The 21,468-nt window shown below is 35.9% G+C and overlaps 2 protein-coding genes across 2 annotated transcripts; one reads left to right on the forward strand and one right to left on the reverse strand.

Moving 5' to 3' along the window:
* Window positions 1-3,188: 3,188 nt before the first annotated feature.
* LOC120187015 (AT-hook motif nuclear-localized protein 13-like) lies at window positions 3,189-6,532 on the forward strand. The gene is made up of 5 exons (XM_039190812.1): window positions 3,189-3,941; window positions 4,020-4,075; window positions 4,687-4,818; window positions 5,564-5,725; window positions 5,946-6,532. Exons 1-5 carry the CDS (start codon window positions 3,407-3,409, stop codon window positions 6,219-6,221), a joined length of 1,161 nt encoding a protein of 386 aa, XP_039046743.1. The 5' UTR covers window positions 3,189-3,406; the 3' UTR covers window positions 6,222-6,532.
* A 6,519-nt stretch (window positions 6,533-13,051) lies between these two features.
* On the reverse strand, window positions 13,052-14,082 carry LOC120187036 (AT-hook motif nuclear-localized protein 23-like). The gene has a single exon (XM_039190830.1). It carries the CDS (start codon window positions 13,990-13,992, stop codon window positions 13,204-13,206), a length of 789 nt encoding a protein of 262 aa, XP_039046761.1. The 5' UTR covers window positions 13,993-14,082; the 3' UTR covers window positions 13,052-13,203.
* Between the last annotated feature and the right edge of the window lie 7,386 nt (window positions 14,083-21,468).

Below are 21,468 nucleotides of genomic sequence, written 5' to 3' on the forward strand. Positions count from 1 at the left end.
GACACATCTTCTTTTCCATTAGACTTTTGCTTTTGCTTTTTTCCTTTGTTCTCAAAAGCTCTTTCGAATGCGCTGTACTGCAATGATCACATACCATTTCAAAGCATCACTCTCTCTCACTTATCCCACGGTTCTGGGAAATTTCAGGCACGGTTTTTGGTTGTTAATCTTAAACCGTTGGTTCAGATTCGAATTCGAATATTTATATATTTATATTTGAATATGTATCGAATATGATATATTTATCATGATTAAATGGATATGATTAGGGTGAGTAAAATTAAATTTAATTGTACGAACCAAGCGAGTTCAGTGAAAAAAAAATTGTTGTTATTCTTTAGACCCCGAGTTCAAACATTAAAAATATCACGGGATAAGCGTTTAATGTTAAATAATGAAGAATTATTTGTGCAACTGTCTTATGTTTATCTCAGATTAATAAAGAAAATTAAATTTAATTAAAAAATAATTTTATAATATTATATTATCTAAATTAATTTAAAATTTTAATTTAATTCAATTATATTCACCGTAAATTACTATTATTACATGCGTATTCGAGGACAGGCAAGCATCCGTGAATTACTACGAGATTGGCGTGGTCTGTGAAAGGTTATATCTACCACATGCGGAGGCCACCCCATGCTTACATTTTGCCACCGTTTTTGGTATCCTTTCGCAATTATTACAGTCATTGTTTTTCCTTCTTTTCCCACTATTACATATATATATATATATATATATATATATATATATATATATATATATATATATATACATTATATCAAGTGCTTGCTTCCGCCCTGCTAAATTACCATTTTAAATTTCAAATAAAACCATAAAACTAAATTTTAAATTTAAAAATAATTTATGAACTCCTAAGGTGACGTTTGGTAGGATAGAATCCCTTGAAATTAGGAGAATTTGAATCCAATTCCACCATTTTCTCATGCTTGGTTCAAATTTTCTAAGGGAATTGGAATCTATCATGGCTTCAACTTTCCATCAAATGAGGGAAAGTGAATTTCATCCAAGAATGGATAGAATTCAATTCTCTTGTTGGAGGGAATTGAAATTTGACCATACTACCCTCATCAATCTTTTGGTAACTTATTCATATATTGAATATTTTTTTTATTATTTCGGGTCGGGTTTCTAATTCATATATTCGGGTCGGGTCAGGTGAAACTTTATTTTGGTCAGGTCGGGTCGTTTTTTAGGGTGTGATATTCGGGTCGGGTCGAGTTCGGGTTTAGGGTGAAAAATACCCGACCCGAAAAATATATATATTTTACCTTATATATTTAGGAATAATTACAATAATATCACTCAATATATTTTTTTTTTCAATTAAGTCACTGTTTTTATTGAATAAAAATATTTTTTATTATTTCAGGTCGGGTCGGGTCGGATTTCCAATTCATATATTCGGGTCGGGTCGGTTGAAACTTTATTTTGTTCGGGTCGGGTTTTTTAAGTGTGATATTCGGGTCGAGTCTGGTCGGGTTTTTTTAAGTGTGATATTCGAGTCGGGTCGGTTTTTTTTAAATGTAATATTCAGGTTAGATCGGGTTCGGGTTTAGGGTGAAAAAAACCGGACCGACTCGAAAAAAATATATAATTTTACCTTATATATTTAGGAATAATTACAATAATACCCCTCTATATATAATTTTTTTCAATTAAGTCAATATTTTTATTGAATAAAAAATAATTTTTTTATTATTTTGTATCGTGTCGGGTCGGATTTCTAATTCATATATTGAATAAAAATAGTTTTTGGTATATTTTTAGTAACTAATTAACATACTCCGATTGAAATGTATTGAAATATTGCTCTATCTTTTGGTAACTTATTAACATATTTTGAATTCAATGATTTTAACTTATGATATTTATTAGCATGATTTTTATAATTTATTAAAATGAATAATCAATCAATAAAATAAAATTTTAATATTTTTTAATTTTTTATAATATATTACTATATGTAAGTTGTAAAATAAACTAAAATAAAGCAAAAAAATAAGAAGGGCAATTCTATCATTTTACATTATTGAAATCAAATTCATCTGACATGTCTACGAACCAAACAGAATATGAAATTGGATTCCAATTCTATATTCTATTTCCATTTCCTGTTAACCAAACAAAATATGAAATTAGATTTCAATTCCTGACAGATTCCAATTTCTTCACATATTCCAATTCCCTCATAAACATTCCAGCAAACCAAACGCCACCTAAAAATATTTAGATATAATAAAATGTTCTTTTTATACAATGTTTAAACTACTTATAATTTTTATATTCTTTCGATTGAAGATGAATTCAAACATATATAAATTATTCACTTTTAATATTTCTAGTATTTTATTTAAATGGCTCATGTTTAAATAATTACATCTGCATGATGAATATACGTCTTCAATAGTTTAAGAAATTTTTTAATTCATTTACTATAAAATTAAAGGTAAAATATAAAAGTGGTCTCTCAACTATAAGATGTCACTTTGTTATGTCACTTTGTTGAGTAATCTGATTATTAAAAATTGTAAAATAATCCACAATTATAAGATATTGCTTTGTTGAGTCTCTCGATTATTAAAAGTTATAAATAGTCACATGACTATTTATATGTTTCAAACTCATCATTTTCTGTTAAAAATCGATGATCGTCTGAGTTGAACGTTAATATACTCATTAAGATATGATAAAATCGTATTTTAATGATGTCTACGAGTACCGTCGTTTCTTTAAAGTAGTAGCTCAACGACATAATGTTTCAAGCACTAACTCAACAACATAATGTAAAAAGAGACTTGCTTTATAAAATATAGTTCAAACGATGCTAAAATCAAATTATATCATATTTCTATGACCATGCTAACGTTCAGCTCAGACGCTCGTCATCTTTAAAAAAAATTAATTTTTAAATATATAAATAATTATGTGACTATTTTATAATTTTTAATGGTCTAAAAATTTAATAAAATAATAATTTATAGTTAAATAATTATTTTATAACTTAGACCAGTTATGTACTTATCCTAAAATTTATTACTATTATTTTGAAAAAGAAACCCACCTCTCATAAGCCGTAATCCAATTTAAAATCACAGTAAAAAAAATGGAAAACAAGTCCCAACTCCCCCACGAAAATAAAGTGAACATAGAAGAAAAGAAGAACCCTAGTTGGAGGGTGGGGAGGTATAATTACACATTTGTTTCAACCAAAATCGAAAGGGGCATTTTTTGTTGATTTACCAGTTGTGTAATTTCATCCCTTTATTTTTGAGTTCCAATTTTTAGTAGTAGTTAACTCACGAACTCTTTAACTCGAACCTCTGTTCTCTTCTCTCCCACATTTTTCACAGTTTCACTCAGATTTCTTTTAGGGGGGAAAATGGAACCCAGAGGAGTACAAAGCCCGGCAGGAGGATTACAGGTGCAACAACAACAACAATCGATGTTAATGGGGCAAACATCTTCCTCCTACCCTTCAAATTCCGCCTTGATCAACTCCAATCCAACGGCCAACGTGCCTCCTCCTTTCCCTTTCAACTCACTAACTTCGCCGGTGCCGCTGCAGCGTCATCAGCAGCAAAACCAGAACCAACATCAACAGCATCCTAAGCCGTTCGATTCTATGAATTCCGCCGGTTTTGATGATTCGCCGCAGTTTAGGTACAATACGGAGCCGGCCGTGAAGAAGAAGCGAGGTAGGCCTAGAAAGTATGCTCCCGACGGTAACATTGCACTTTTACAACTGGCACCAACCCCTCCGATTGCTTCTAACACGGCGAATCACGGCGAAGGCGAATCCGTCGGTTTGGGGAGTAATAGTGGTGCTGGTGCTGGTGGTGCTGCATCTGAACCTCCGGCTAAAAAGAACCGTGGAAGGCCACCGGGTTCTACCAAAAAGCAGATGGATGCATTAGGTAACTAATAGTTGCAATTTGCTTATTATGTCATGTTCTTTTTTGTAAGTTTTGTGACTTTGGTTATTTTGTGAGCAGGAGGAGTTGGAGGGGTGGGATTTACGCCTCACGTGATCACCGTGGAAGCCGGCGAGGTGAGTTCCCTTTACATGAAATCGTAATGGTTATCTTCTCAGATGAAGATGAGAGATATTATTATTGGCCTTGTCTGATTTATATTTGGGAATGATAAAAGTCTTTTTTTAAATTGTAATTCAATTGTTTAAACCTCTTGTGTTAGTGGAATCATCCATACTTTGTGCTAGTTGCATCAAAAAGAATATTTTCAAACTCTAGAATTATGGTTTGTAGAAGATGATTGAATGGAAAACAGCTCATCCTCTAGCTAAGTGGGCTTTATGGTGATTATGGTTAGCTCAAACTGTATTTTTGCACGCTCCAAATGCAAGTTGGCTCGATGTGAATTGAGCACGAGCATGTGGAGAGTAGCTTGAGTCCTGAAAGTTAACCTTCTCCCGTTTCTGTTATTGTCAAAGGGTAAATATTCATTGATTGTTTAATGGAATGTCTCTTCCAGTCAATAACATGAGGCAAAATGAATACTCTTATAGTCTTATTCCATGAAAGGTTGATCTGCTTAAAAAGTATATCATTGCGACAAACTTGCAAGACTTCCTTTTGCAAATGTTCTTGACCATCAGATCTCGTCTTTAGAGTGCTTAATTCATGTCCTTTTCATTTACAGGATGTAGCATCAAAGATTATGGCTTTTTCACAGCAAGGACCGCACACAGTGTGTATTCTCTCTGCAAATGGTGCCATCTCTAATGTCACTCTACGCCAACCTGAAATGTCTGGTGGTACAGTGACATACGAGGTACTTCTAATATCAAATATCAATATATAGGATCCATCTGTTAAACTAAACTTAAGCTTGAATGAGATGCATCTTCTCAGCACCTTAGCTTAGATAGGAAATAGGAATAAGATCGTATCCATGTTTCCAGCGCTGCTGGAGTATAAACTTTTTTTACTTTCCTTTATACAGGAAAAAGAATAATTTCTATATGTTTTGTATTTGATTTTTAAAACAACTTTCTTTAATGAATTATAAGTTTCTTGTTGCATGTTAGTATCCCATTCCAAGCTAAAAATAAAACCCATCAATGCATTAATTTTATGTTAATATAGATCTGAGGGGATACTGCTATCCGTCTCTTGCATCATTTTAGCTTAGTGAGGTTCAGTGTCAAAAAACAAGGCAATTATTGATTGTGTTACCTGAATTAGACGAAAGTTTTGATGTAAACCCTCATAGTTCAAATTTGATCAGTGAAACAACAGAATGATAGTGGAAAAAGAGAACAGATTTGTCTGCTTTTGGAAGGATCCAAATTTTGTATGTGTGGGGTTGTGCTAGAAGGACTTGTTCCTTGTATACAATTATTAGTCTGGACCCTTCCCCTACTAGCTAGCTTATCTAAGGTTTCGAGAGGGGGGGGGGAATGGTTGAGCTAGCATGTTGGCTGCTTTGCAATTATACACAATTTTAGCAGTTTGATTTGTTTTTCCTTGATCATTTTCAACACATTTTAAATATGGAATCATTTTTTTACTTGCAGGGCCGCTTTGAAATTATTTCTTTATCAGGTTCCTTCTTGCTTTCTGAAAATAACGGTAGTCGCAGCAGGAGTGGTGGTTTAAGTGTCTCCTTGGCTGGATCCGATGGTCGAGTATTAGGTGGTGGAGTTGCAGGGATGCTACGGGCAGCATCACCAGTTCAGGTATCTCTCTGTTTACTAATTTGTATATGCTGAAAATTTTGCTACATATACATCTCAGAATCATTAAGTGGTTTTAGATCGAGGCTTGATTGAATTTAGATTTTTTGCATCTCAGACAACCATTGTTGGTGGATAAGCATCTGGGCATATTGTCAGGTTAAGACAAAGATATCAATATACTTCATTCCTGGTTTTGTGACTTCTTTCTATCTACTGCCAGGTCATTGTTGGCAGCTTTATTGCCGATGGAAAAAAACAGAGCTCGGATGCTTTCAGAACAGGACCGTCCTCCGTACTAGCATCGAACATGCTCAATTTCGGAGCTCCAGGGATGACATGTAGCCCTCCTTCGCAAGGTGGCACAAGCGAGTCGTCTGACGAGAATGGTGGTAGCCCTATTAATCGAGGGTCTGACTTCTACGCCAATTCTGCTCCATCAATCCATAACAACAATGTGCAAATGTACCAACTTTGGACTGACCAGAGTCAACAATGAAGATGCTTCGGAACTGAAAAAAGTAGAGCACATCGGGATGCTGACTCGGTGATTGTTCTTACCGTAACAGTTCCAAATCCTAACATATGCATTAAAGATTAGAAATGGTAGAAATCATTTTCATCGTAGATCAAGCCATATCAGTTATGTTTTTGTGTAGTCCTCCATACTGGAAATTGTTGTCACCATCCACCTCCTGCTTCAGTTTATGTATTTTGCTTATGGGAAACATGTCATCACCGCCATTTTGGGAGCCATGATTAGATGATGTATTGCTTTCGCATTAGTTGTTGATGTCATATGTAGGCTATTGAAACCGTTAGTTTTTTTCTTCTAATTATCAATATCCGATTTATTAGTAACTGAGACCGAGTCTCATGCAAACCGGTGTTATTGGGGGTTCCTAACACGAAAGTTCACATATTGAAGAGAGAACAAAGAAGTCTCCTTGCAAAGTTTACGGGAAATAGAATTTCACCTACATTTTGTCATGAAGGCAGGATGTTCGATGAAATGCCGCACTCGCTTTTACTTTATTACTTGACCTTATTGACTTTGTATGTTTCGTGAAGGAAACCTTTAGTATTATTATTATTACAATAACTTCGATGGCAACGCCCTACTCGGAGATCACACATGTTGATGTCGGTAAGGTATTGGTGAAAGTTCCTATCAAGTCCCCCTGTTGTAGGGACTGACTCAATTAATTCATTTAATCATAGAGGACTAACGTGGACCAATCCCTATAATAACCACTCTATAATAGACAGATCAAATTGATCCATTTAATAGTATAGGAACTGAATTGGTATAGTCCCTTTAACAAAGGGACTTGATAAGTCCTTTCACCGTAAGATACTAGAAAATTGTATTTCCTTCACGCGCCTTCATGTTGCAATGCTTTACACCAAAGTCGGTTCCACCTGCCAAGTAATCTATTACTGAACAAAAACCAATGAATTAACTTTTCTATCAGCTGTTAATGAATACAATAAGATAGTAAAGTAACGTTTTTCATCATTAATCATGTCGTCCGGTTTGAACCCAAAGGGAAAAAATGGAACTTTAATTCTAAGCAATGCAATTACCAGAAAAAGAAGGCAATTAAACGTAGCGTAGCGGCAGAACTTGTCCTAAATACCGATAGTTGAAAAAACACGCGCCGGTGACTGAGTGTGACAGTTTGCTGAATCCGGCATGTCTTATTCCAACTCCTAATACCAAAGAGATAAGCTTTGTACTTGGACATGGCAACGGCTCTTTTGGCCAGCAAAATACTCCACATTGATTCTGGCTCTGTCTCTCTCTCTCTCTCTAGCCGTTGCTTGGCCTTATTCAACCCAAAGAACTTGTCAATCACATTTCACTTTCACATTCATATACTTATTCAACCCCAAGAACTTGTCAATCACATTTCACTTTCACATTCATATAAATACTCCATTTCCCTACCTATAATCCCCAATATCAAGATCAACCCCATTAACATAGTTTCAGATTTGGGTTATTACTTGCTTTTGTTCATGGATTGCTTGGTATTGCCCGATTGTTTATTGCGAAAGCGCAGCAGCATGAGATCGCGGCTAGGTTACAGGCCACTAAAGAGCGAGGAGGATGGGTGTGGCGAGGCGCAGGTGACAGTGGTCGTCGGGAAACAGAAACGGGAATTTTTGGTGGACTCTTTTGTGCTGGAGAAAAGTCCGTTCAGGGTTTTGATTGAGACGATGAAGAAGGGAGTAATGGATGGAAGAAGGGAGAAGGAGAAGGTGATATTCGTGGACGTGGATGATATATTGTTTGAACACATGCTTTGGTTGATGAACAACGATCGTTCTTCTTTGTTTCAGCTTAATCTCGAGGAGATTATCGACTTCTATGCTCAAGATTATTAGACCTCTAATCTTTGTTTTTCTATACTCTTACTAATTTCAACTTATATATAATGAAAAAACAGAAGCAATGCGGAATTTCTCTCTTCATAAACTCCCCTACCCTTTCATCTTCTTATTCTTCTTAATTCAGCCATGTTTACACGGAGAGACCTTCAAGTTTCGCCGGACGAACATCTTGCAGCTACTCAATTTTATGGGCTAATTAAGTTATCTTCCGCCTAATGATAAAAAAATCCCCCTATTATAATCTTTATTTATTTTTAATAACATTTTAATCTATAATGTCTTATTTTAAGATCGAAAAGTTATTAATGTTTAACTAAATAATTATATTAATTCTTTTTTATAAGTGTTTCGATTTCAGTATTTTATTTTAGAATAAAAAGATATTATTTTAAAGTGTTAATTATTAGTTGGCTAACAATTTACATTCATATATAAATATTTTATTTAAAAATAAAATATTATAGATTAAAATACACTAATAAAAAAATAATAACTAAAATTAATATTAAATAAAATATTAAAAAATAATATATTTGCCATTTATAGCTTTTATTTTATGAGTTTTTGATTGTGATGGGGTGTCAAGTATTGCATCTTATATTAAACTAAAACTCATATTTCTTTCCTCATTCCATCAGTTTCTTCACCAATTTTTTTATAGAATGATGTCACTGTATTTCATATAGATTTCAATGTTTCTGGCAACTAGTTAATTAGGTCAATTCAAGTATCAGTTCGAGCAAGTTTTTCTTTTAATTAAATGCCCTTGTTGTATGTTGTGTGGTTCTTGTATGTTTTGAATTAGTTTGTTTGAATCAAGTCGTTTACAACTGTTTTAATTCGGTTGCGAGGTGGGAAATTTTCCCTCATCTTGTGGCTTTTTCTCGATTAATTTAAATTGACTCGTGACGCACATTTAGTTTTAACGGGTGAGTCTTCCGGCAAGAGTTTTTTACATACACAAAAATTCGAATTTAAGACCTAATTTATTAGGTGATGTCACATGCATGTACTGTTACTGTTTAGGTTTAACTAAATGTTATGATAATGTGTGTATTCAACACGTTCGTGTGCATTTTATCTTTTTTAAAAAAATTCGTACTTTTTTTTATAGCAGCTACTACTAGAATAAATCCATGTAGCTTTAAGGATCGGTTCAATTGGTTACAACCAAGTGATTATAGCTATCAGATTAACATGTTTTTACGAAAACTGAATTAAATTTTATGACTCGTTTTTGTTAACGTTTTTAACCTCAAATAAAACCTTATAAATAGCTTCAACTTTTCAATATCATCCAACCATATTACTTTGCTTTCAAAAACCTCTTTTCTATCTACGAAACTTTGAAACTTTTTTTATTCCTTTTCCGATATTAAGAGAAGAGGAATATCAGAGTTTGTCACTTTGGTTTTCGAGTACATGCGTCCTAGAGATATTATGTTAATCTTAGGAGACGAACACTATAACTCCCTAGACCCAGCTTATACGTTACGACTAGAACTAGTGGATTACAATAAAATTTTCAATTTTTGATAATTTAAAACCGTATTATAAACAATATCTAACAAAAAAAAACACATAGCTAAACACGATAAAAATTTCATCGAGTAAATATCAACCCGTCAATAACTGAATAAAATAAAATACATCATAATTCCACATCGCAGTAAAAATCATAAAAACAAGTATTTCAAAATAAAGACACATGCCACCGTAAATAAAGCAATTCGGAAGATAGAAACGTTACAACAAAAAGTTATGTAAGAATGTGTCGATCCTACAAGTGCTTGGTTCGACTATCCAAAAGTATCTGAAAGGGGGGAAACAGTTTGAAAAGGGTGAGCAAGAGAGCTCAATGTGTCCCAGTAGTGCAAATAAAACATAATAGATAAAATAATCAATAAGTGTTTCAGTAAGGTTTCGTAAAGGTCATCGATAAGTTGAATTTAAAACTCATAGTTACCCTCCTCCCCTACACCAAAATGGGAGCTAAGGAGCATCCATAAGCGCTACCTCATACCCATTGGGTATAGGAGTCATTCTAAGGGAGTACATTGGGGCCTAAGAGCCTACCCAAGAAAGTTCTGGGGGCCTCGGAGCCTACCCAAGGGTCGCTTTAGGTCCGTAAGGTATTACCAACTTGATCAAAGCTAACCGACATACTCCAGTATCCTACCCAAATCAGTATATGAATAAAACAATTCACATAATAAGTAGTAAATTTTATGATCCATAATCGGCATAATCATATTTCTAGTGAAAACAAATAATCAAATAACATATATCATTCAACCATAGTCCATAAGCCGTCAACTAGTAAATCAGTAAGTCATAAATTTCGGTGAAACACATTTCAAACCAGATAAAACAGTCATGTAGCACTAGGGATGGGCATGGGTCGGGTTTGGGACCCGATCCGACCCGGAAATTTTACATCCTTCACTTGACCGACCCGAATTTTTGAGATAAAATCTGAACTCGATCCGAATTGACTCGAAATAAGAAAAATATTATTTTTATTCAATGAAAACAGTGATTTAATTGAAAAAAAATAATATATAGAGGGGTATTATTGTAATTATTCCTAAATATATAAGGTAGAATTATATTTTTTTCAGGTCGAGTCAAGTCGGGTATTTTCACCCTAAACCTGAATCCGACCCGACCATACCCGAACATCACCTTTAAAAAAACCAACCTGACCCAATCCGAACCCAATTTTTTTTTTAAAAGAAGCCCAACCTGACCGGGTCGGAACCCGTCGAGTTTGGGTCCCATGAATTCCTATGTAGCACATAGGGAATACACCTCGCAAAATGGGGTCGGTCGGGGTGTCTATTAGGCACCTGGTTCACCACGCTCTACAACAATACTCGAACCTAATTCATAATAAAACTGGGTTAATATCGAAGTAATATTTTAATCTAGGTATTCATAAGGTTCACTGGTCATATGAGTAACCACTGGCGCACGAGGTCGAACGGATCGAGAGGAGCTGGGTCGAGCTGTCGAGCGATCGGGAGAGTCTTGTGTACCTTCAAATAATAATATTTGATCAATATCTAACCTTAATTTAATTATTCGTAACTAAATTACTTAAGTACATATGCATGCTCAAGTTTGAAGGTCAATTCGGAGGTTTTCGGGTTTGAATTTGGAAAAACATACTTCAGATTCGGACTCAAGACGTCAAAACATATAAAATACGACTTTTCAAAAAATTTGACTTTTTTTTGTCAAAATCAACAAGTCAAAGTTAACGAGTTGACTCAGTTCAGACCGATTTGATTGGACCAGTTCTTTCTGATTAAAAATGTTCCAGAATGCTCCTGGACCGGCTGAAGAGCCCCACGCGTACTGCCGGCGCGTGGCGGCGCGTGCGACGGTGAAGAGGGTCATTTTGACCTACCGATTCTTCCCTAAATAACTACACACTCCAATTTTGCCAAAAATCAATCCAATTTCACAACAACACGCGGCACATCGACGAGGAGTGAAATCGACCGGGTTTCGATTGCACGATGCCAGGGAAGCCAACGAATGTGGCTGTGAGAGGCGACGACGACTAGATCGACGAGAGCAACGACATAATTTTAGGGGTTTTCTGTCACACGAAAAATTGTCGATTCGTGACGAAATGAGACGTTTCAAGGCGTGACGATGCTCTGACTTTGGTTGCCAATCGACGACAAGTCTATTGATAGTGCCGGAGCAATGAATGGTGGTCGGACGGCGACGGTTTGGGGAGGCTGACGAGGGGTGCGATTTAGAGGAAGTTAGGGATTTTGGAGTTTGAATTTGAGGATATTTGGGGTATGACCGGATTTAGGCTTTAGATAATCTATTTACCTAAAAATATCAATAATACCTTAGCCTAAATGGTTAGGGTATGGGTGACCTATGTTAGTGATAGGGGTTCGAATTGAACCACCAACTCCCATTTTTTTTATTTTTTTTCAACACCGACAAAAAATAGAATAATTCAAGTTAGGTCCCTAATTTTTCCTACAACTTTTAAAACAGATTACAAGTTTTAAAAACTTGCAATTTGACCCCTAATTTTAAACCAAATTAAATTTAAAATTTATTTTATTTTTATTTGGGGTTGTGACAAACACTTATTGTAACAATTACATACATCGAGATGAATTCGTTTCAAAGGTAGTGGTTATACCACGACACAGTTGTTCAGTTTCTTGTTTAATTTTATTTTATACAGTGAGTACTAATATTTCCGTTTTACAATATATATTTTACCAACACAAGATAAATAAAAGTTATTGTTTTAATTTTCGAGATAGATCTCGACTGATTTTTTGGTCGTGAGATTTTATTCGCACTCATCGTACCAGTTGTAGATGGTAACAAGTTTATCACGTCCATGTAGACATATAAATTTTTTGGTAGTGAGATTTCATAATATATATAAAATATCTAAATTATTTTTTAATAACATGAATTAAACATATATATTAATTAAAAACATGTAAACATACATGTAACCTATCTGTCGAAGAAACTAATTAAAAGAAATAACGTAGAGAATAAATTGTCATTAGAAAATATGGTTTAAATTCCACAATCAATAGAACACCCAACTGATAAACTAACTAATGAGTAATGAAGATGAAGGGCGATGTGATGTTTGAAAAGTTTTTAATTAAACCCTAGCTATTTACTAATTTCTCTTACCGACATCTATGAGATATAATTTGTTTATGAAATGTAATATCAATCCTCATAAGAAGCTGGAGATACCAAAAGCAGTTCAAAATCCTAGTTAGCCACAGCAGACTGGATCAAAAAATTCTTGTACGAATATGAAGATGAAGAACATAAGGACAGGGGGGAAACCCTAGTTGATCTCTGTTGATACACCATCAAACCAATTGCTTACAGAGAAAAGAAAGTTTCTGCCAAAGAAGTGTTTTCAGAAATCAAAGATTCATCCTAAAAGAGCTAAAAACAAAGATTAACATCAACATAAGATGAGGACGATGATGATAACTAGTCCATGAATTTTTCCGACCTTTATGATCCAAGAATCCCATGTTTTCCTAATGCAAACTGCGTCGAATTTCTCAAAAGGGAAACTGGACATGACTAGGTTGCATATTGACAGGCAAATTGAAGAAGGGCAAACCCCCAGCGCCACCTTCCGTGTCAGAAAACATATTATTATCCCCACCTCCGCCGCTACTTTGAAGCTGCAGCTGGTCATCCTCTTCCAAGGGCAACCTTTCATAGGCGACATTCGAAAACGACGAAGCTATAACAATAACAGGCCCTGCCGTCATCAGTTCCCCGACCACGTTTCCTCCCACAACCTGCCCTTGTCCGCCTGCCAAAAAGATCGTCAAACTGGTGGCACCCGGAGGAGCCGGTGGTGGCAAAAACGAACCCGAAAGTGATAATATTTCAAATCTGCCTTGAAGGTTAACCACAGCTCCGGCTCCAGCTGGTTGCCTAATGCTCACGTTGGTCACCGTACCATTCCCGCTCAATATACAGATTCCCCTCTGCCTTCTCCGAGCATAGTTGGCGATACAGCCAAACACATCACAGCCGTTCCTGACTTCAAGAATGTGTGCTCGGAGCGTGTTTGCACTCTCCCGTGTAATGATGACGGGAGGCTTTGGTTTGTTCTTGGAACTAGGAGGACGGCCTCGTGACCTACGGGATACAAGGTCATTCGAGTTGACTAAGTCCAGGCCCAGGTAAGAGCCGTCGTCTTGGTACGCGCCACCACCACCGGCACGGTTGTTTGAATCCTCGTTTTCTTCCGGATCGGGTTGGTATTGGAGGTGAAGGCATGGTCTTTGAAGCTGATGAACATAGCGAGAAGCACTACCTAAACCAACACCGGCCATACCAGCAGCACGAAAGGACAACAGAAAACGAGGAATAACAAAGGATTAAAAGAAACAAAAAATAAAATAAAAACTATGGGTTCACATTAAACAAAAAAAAAAAAAGAAAACTGAAAGATATTAAAAACAAGAAGAAAAGAGGGATTGGATGAAGCTAAAGTAAACGCGGAGGAGGAAAGAAAATGGTGTCAAGAACGACGCAGGCATTGGATTCCTGACCACGTGGTGAACTATTCATTTATATTATATCATAAAATTAGCTACAAAACAAATTTATTAAATGTAATATATATTTAAATAACTTGGTAACAGATAATCTTGATCCATCTTTCATTCATTGATTGATTCATTTAAGTTGTCAATAACTAAATGGGTAAACTATCTATTTGGCCACTCCCCTATTATCTAATTTCTATTTTTGTCATTTGGTTATTAAAAATATATCTAATTTCTATTTTTGTCATTTGATTATTAAAAATATATCTAATATTAAATTTTAGTTCTGTTTTGGTCATATTTCGTTAAAAACTTGCTAGTAGATTTGACATTTCCTTTTCATTATTATTATTTCAATATTGACGTGGTATTAACTTATAGTAGCATATCAACATTACCGTTAATTATTTAATGACGGATAATCAAAATTGAATCAGAACATAACATTAAATGTGATTTTGAAAATTGAATAGTTGAGTGATTAAAACAAAAGCTAAACAATAAGTGGGTGATCAAACAGAAAGTTTACCATAAATAAATAGACGTTTGCAGATTGGCAATTTTAAACACAAATATAATCATATATAACAAGACACGATTTAAATTTGGTGTACCTTCTCCTTTTGTATATTATAATATATTCTTTTTGGGAAAACATACATAATTTATGATTTAATAATTCATTTTTTACCAATAAATCTAGTGGGATGAGACACTAGATCCTTTAAGTAAGGTTAGGGGTTCGAATTCTTACGTTTATGAATGAATAAACTGGGTTAGGAGGGTCGTCCTCGTCTCTGCAGTACCCGATCTGAATTAATTGGTCAAATTTTAAGCCGGATTTAATCAACTTTTGCATATGCGGCCCAACATAAAAGAACAAAATATTACTAATTATTATGGGTCATGTAAAGTCAATTAAACATTATTATTATGCTATATAACACATTCATAAATGGTAAACCATTTTCTGTTATTTTGTAGTGTCGGCATTGGAATTTGTTTTGTTAACTCACTAACAATAGACCACACCATGTTTTCTGTTTTAATAATATAGATAATATATAGATTATGTAAGTTTGCACGATTTTATTTTATTTAATATTAAACTATAAATTTCAAATAAAATAAATGATATTAAAGTAGATAAAATTTTTGTATCAAATAATTTTCCACAATTATATTATATCAATTAAAAATTAGCATATAAAAATGATTTTTCATAAAAATATAAAAGCTTTCGCAAGTGCCAACATAGGGATGTTAGTTTCATGCATGTGTGAAACATGTGATCAATTATTGAAAGAAGAGAAATGAATTTCTTATTTAGTACATAGATTATTATGAAAAGAAATGAATTTTCTTATTATTATTTTTGGGTGAAATAAGGACATAAAACATTCTAGCTATTAACTCCTAAACATTCTTTACTAAGTATCGGCTCTACAGCCACCGGGGTGTTGAGAAACTTTGACCCCCAAAATCATCGATGTGAGTTATTTTTATCATAAAATCAGTCAATCTATTGTTTGTTCGATCAACCAAAGAAAACGAGACTAGCCATTATATGTTTAGCAGCTCCTGGATGTACTGTAAAATTGTTGGTGAAACTAGTTTCGGCATAACTTTGTTTAAATTCCGGAAGACTTCTCTAGCGAATCCTGAAATCCACTCTCCTCGACCGTTCCAAATTGCTCCCTGTTAGGAACTCAATGAAAGGAAGAATTATACTTGAATTCTTTGTATATACAAAAGCTTAGTGGTAATACAATGATGATATTTTTTATATACAGCTTCAAGGTGCAAGCATATACTTAACAGACTTATCAACTGCTTTTAACAACTAAACTACCTGACTAACAACCTTAGCTAACAACTTAACTAATACCAACCAAACTAAGCAGCATCACGTGCATGATGCAGATTCATCATGCCAATATTCCCTCTACTTTTTCCTCTTCTTCTCTTCTGACTTGACACATTCTTGAACTCCAAGCTTCGCTTGAAATGTTTCAAACGCACCTCTAGACAGTGGCTTTGTAAAGCCGTCAGCCACTTGATGAGTTGCAAGAATGTAGTTGACACACATCTGCTGAGTAGCCACCTTCTCACGAATAAAATGCACATCGAGGTCAACATGCTTCGATTGTGCATGGTAAACCGGGTTGGCACTTATAGCAACAACTCATGTATTATCATACCAAATCACAGATTTCACACGCTACTTCAGGCCAAGCTCGGCTATCAAAGTACTCACCCATGTAACTTCAGCAGTAGCATCAGCTAGGCTTTTATATTCAGCCTCCATCGTTGAGCGAGAGACTGACTTTTACTTCTTCGAACTCCAAGCAACCAGATGATTATCAAGGAACACTCCATACCCTGAAATCGATCGACGATCAGTAATATTTGCACCCCAATCAGCATAAGCAAACGCTGGCATTGAAAATTTTGATCTAGCAGGTAAAAAAACCAAGCCAAATTCAACAGTTCCTACGAGATACCTTAGGATGCGTTTTACTTCTACTAGATGTATTTCTCGAGGTTTATGCATAAATTGGGATACCTTCCCAACACTGAAGGCAAGCTCAGGTTTGGCATGATAGACGTACAGTAAAGATCCTACAATGGACCGATACATAGTAGCATCAGTCAGTAACTATCCATCCTCAGACAACTTAGAGGAAGGGATCATGGGTGTGGCACACGGTGAAGCATTGCTCATGTCAGCCTTTTCCAGAAGCTCCAAGATAAACTTCTTTCGACTAAGCATTAGAGTTCCATTATTTCGTTTCACCTCAATTCCCAGAAAGTAGCTGAGAGATCCCAAGTCTTTAAGGGAAAACTTATTTTGTAACATGCGTATGATATTGGAAATCATAGGCGTAGAAGCACCAGTAATGATTATGTCATCCACGTAAACCAGAAGATATACAAACTCTGTTCCCGTGCACATAAAAAATAAGAAAGTGTCAGCTCGAGACACCTGAAATCCAATATGTAGTAGTGCATCTTTTAGTTTGGCATGCCAGTTGCGAGGAGCTTGCTTCAGTCCATACAATGCTTTTTGTAAATGGCAAACAAGGGGAGTGCCATCAGCAGTAGGCTGCTCGAACCCTGGTAGTTGCTTCATAAAGACAACTTCTTGTATGTCTCCATTAAGAAAGACATTATTGATATCAATATGCCTTAGTTCCCACTTATTTGCTACTGCAATTGACAAAACGACATTAAGAGTTGTGAATTTTACAACTGGACTAAATGTGCCAAGATAATCTTGACTAGGCACTTGGGAAAACCCTTTTGCAACCAGTCATACTTTGTGTCTGTGCACTGAGCCTTATGGATTCCTTTTCACTTTGAACAACCATTTGCAGCCTACTGCTGTTCGTTCAGGAAGAAGCTCAACAAGTTTTCAGGTTCTATTCCTTTGAAGTGCATCAAATTCATCTTGGACTGCTGCAGCCCATTTTGGTGACTTCAAGGCTTCAGCAATGGTTGATAGTACATTCTCGTCAAAGTAGCTAGAATATGTTTTCGGTTTAAAGATGCCACGTTATGACCATATGGTGAATGTTAATAGGTGGCACAACAGCCCCAGGGGGGCTTCAGAATCAACAATGGCTGGAGTCTCATTAATAGGCTCATCATTACTTGATGTAACCATGTTACGGGGATAATCCACAACTTCATCGATTCCATGTTCAAGACTAGGTTCAGTAGCTGGTTCAGTGGAGGTATTCACACTCAAGGATTCACCAGCATCTTCTTCCATGTCCATATTTTCCATATCATGAGGTACTGGAGAATTTGGTTCAGTGCTGCCTGGAGCGTTTTATGAAGCATTTGTTGACCAGTTGCGTGTGGTGTTTTAGTCACAATTTCTAGAGATTGTGACTATTGACTTTTAAGCACACGAGGCTGAACTGCAGTCATACGATCTGCAAAAGGGAACAAGTTCTCATTAAAAATTACATTACGAGAGATGTAAACCTTCCCATCAGCTATAAGGCACTAAAACCCTTTATGTTAAGGACTGATGCCAAGATAAGTACACAGTTGTGAGCGAAATGCTATCTTGTGTGATTGAAAGGGTCGAAGATGGGGAAAACACTGACAACTGAATACTTTCAGTTCATTGTAGTTCGGTTTCTTTCCCAACAGTTTTTCACTAGGACAAATCCCTTGTATAACTTTAGTTAGAAGCTTATTAATCAACTGCACATCAACAATTATAGCATAGGACCAATATTCCATTGGTAAGGAGGTTTGTGCAAGTAAAACAAGTTCCATCTCAACAAGGTGTTTGTGCTTTCTTTCAATGATGCAGTTCTGCTCGGACGTATGGGGGTAAGATAGTCTGTACACAATACTAGCTTTGGTTAGTTGGGGTGAGAGACTGTGAAACTCTCCACCCTTATCACTCTAGACAGCTTTAATGGAAGCATTAAATTGGGTTGACACCATTCTTTGAAATAACAAGAAAGCTTCAGTGGCCCGAGACTTGAATTTTAGCATGTAAACCCATGTATGCCGAGTATATGCATCGACAAATGATACATAAAACTTGAATCCATTGGATAAAACATGAGGAGGTCCCCATAAGTCAATAAAAATAAGTTGAAAAGGAGTATCATATATTGTACTTGACTAAACAAATGGTAATTTGTGGCTTTTGCCCATATGGCAGACAATGCATGTTTTATTAATATCAGCAACAACTGTTACATCAAATTCTTTAGTAATTTGTTTTAGCACATCACTAGAAGGATGACCAAGTCGTCGATGCCACAATTCCTCAATTTTAGTAGGTACAGTTCTAGCGGTAAAACTAATGTCAGCAGGTGTGCACATGTCTTTCCTCGCAGACTTGTTCATTACAAAAGAATACAACCCTCTAGTTTGCTCACCAGTCAGAAGCACCTGTCGAGTAATCTCATCTCGTATACAACAGCTACTGGCATGGAATTCAAAAAATATGTTGTTGTCCTTAGCAAGCTTTGAGACCGAAAGTAGGTTCTTAGTTACACAAGGAACATGCAATAAATGATGTAAAAATAGCATTTGAGAGGCAGAGTGTAAACTTAAATTACCAACAATCTGAATGTCTAACAAGTTATCATTGCCAACAGTGAGTTTACCTTGGCCATGAAATTCGGATACGTTTGTGAGATTTGTTCTGTCTGGGGTGACATGGTGAGTGGCACCAGAATCCACCAACCAACGATCAAAATTTGCTGAAGCAATATTTACTTGAGAGTCTAACCTACTCCGAGAACAACATTCACACGCTTGATTATTACTTGTAGAGTTTGAACCATTCATGGAGTTATCCTTGGAGGAATTATAAGTGTTGGTTAACACACAGGAAAAATCTTCATCAAAGTGGTGCCAACAACGATCGACCAGATGGCCGAGCTTCCCACAAAGTTGGCATTGAACGCGCGATCGACCCCCCTCGACCACCATTTCTTGTTGTAGGTGATGCACGACCAGACCTGTGATCCTGGCAATTGGAAGAGACACGATTAGCATCACTCCGAGCATAGTTTGCACTTATGGGCAGATTGTCATGTTCCTTGTCAAATCTTGCAAGTTGAACTTCAACATCCATCAACATAGCATATATGTTGTCAACGGAGAGAGTTTCTTTCATGGTTGAGACAACAACCATGAATAACTGGTATTCACGAGGGAGACCCCTCAAAATGCTAACAATCTGTTCGACTGGGGGAACAACACTCCCACATGACGCAAGAGCGTCACAAATTTCTTTAACACGTGTAAGATACATGTGCATACTATCATTGCCTTCCTTGATGGATTGCAATTTATAGTGGAGATTCATAACCAACATTGCAGAGCGATTTACAAAGATCTTGAGTATTGTTTCCCATACTGCAGCAGCTGTCTCAGCTCCAACAAATTAAGGGAGGAGATGTGTACTTACAGTCGATAACAGCCAAGAAGCCAGGGCACTGTCATGGGCAACGAATTCTTCATAAGCCTCATTCACTTGAGCCTCACCATTGTCATCAAGAATCATCATTGGTGGAGTGGAGACACCACCAGTCAGCAGCCGTTCCAATCGATGGCTTCTAACTGTCAGTAGAATCTGCTGTTTCCATAATAAGAAGTTGGTTTCATCAAGAACCACATTCACCTTCTTGTTGGTGAAACCAAGAGAAGCACCAAATGAAAAATCCATGAGCAGGCAGAACTTCAGACCACTGTCGATTACAGGCGGAAGCAAGAACAAGTGATCCCACGATCGATAGCGATTGATACCATGTTAGGAACTCAATGAAAGGAAGAACTATACTTGAATTCTTTATATATACAAAAGCTTAGTGGTAATACAATGATGCTATTGTTTATATACAACTTCAAGGTGCAAGCATATACTTAACAGACTTATCAACTGCTTTTGACAACTAAACTACCTGACTAACAACCTTAGCTAACAACTTAACTAATACCAACCAAACTAAGCAGCATCACGTGCATGATGCAGATTCATCACGCCAATACTCCCACACATGTCGTATAACCTTGGATGTTTCATGTTCCATATGTGTTTATCTTCAATCATTCTCTCGGAGGGGCCTCCCATTTAAAGTATCCCAGTCTCCTCAACATTCTAGTATTGTTTGCTTTTGCTCTGATTGACATAGTTCTGCCACTCTCGGTTTGAAGTCTCTTACTTTGTTCAAGGATGGAAGTAGATCCCAGTTTCTCAACGCAGAATCTTATTTAGTACATAGATTATTATGATAAAGAATTAAAGAAAATTCAAATCACAAGATCATTGAAATTTACCAATGTAAAAAGTTTGACTACGTTAACTCCTTTTATTTGACAAAAGATCATGTAACATGTTTTTTAATATCAAATAAAAAGACCATGTAACATGTTTTTAATATTTTTAACGGATCTTACAAATCAACTTGTTATTAAACATGTGGGCAAAGTAAAAAATGTTGAAATTGATACATACCTAAAAATCTATGAAATCCCCTCGCTCCCTCTTCACACCTCGGAACACACCGTTCTTATAGAGTGAAAGGTACTTTCACATCTCTAGTAATAAATATAAAAGAATGTGAACAAACATAAGAATAAAATTTAAACAAAAAAGTTTTAGAAAGCAGCATGGTGCAGTAAAAAGTGGTGGTATGTGAGGGTCTTGAGCACGTGTTAAGAGGCCCAATGCATTCCCACGTGGTTTTTAAGGTTTCGGGGTTTCCCACGTGACGCCAG

The sequence above is a fragment of the Hibiscus syriacus genome, unplaced genomic scaffold (assembly GCF_006381635.1).
Source record: "Hibiscus syriacus cultivar Baekdansim isolate YM2019G1 unplaced genomic scaffold, ASM638163v2 tig00113722_pilon, whole genome shotgun sequence".
Taxonomy (NCBI): domain Eukaryota; kingdom Viridiplantae; phylum Streptophyta; class Magnoliopsida; order Malvales; family Malvaceae; genus Hibiscus; species Hibiscus syriacus.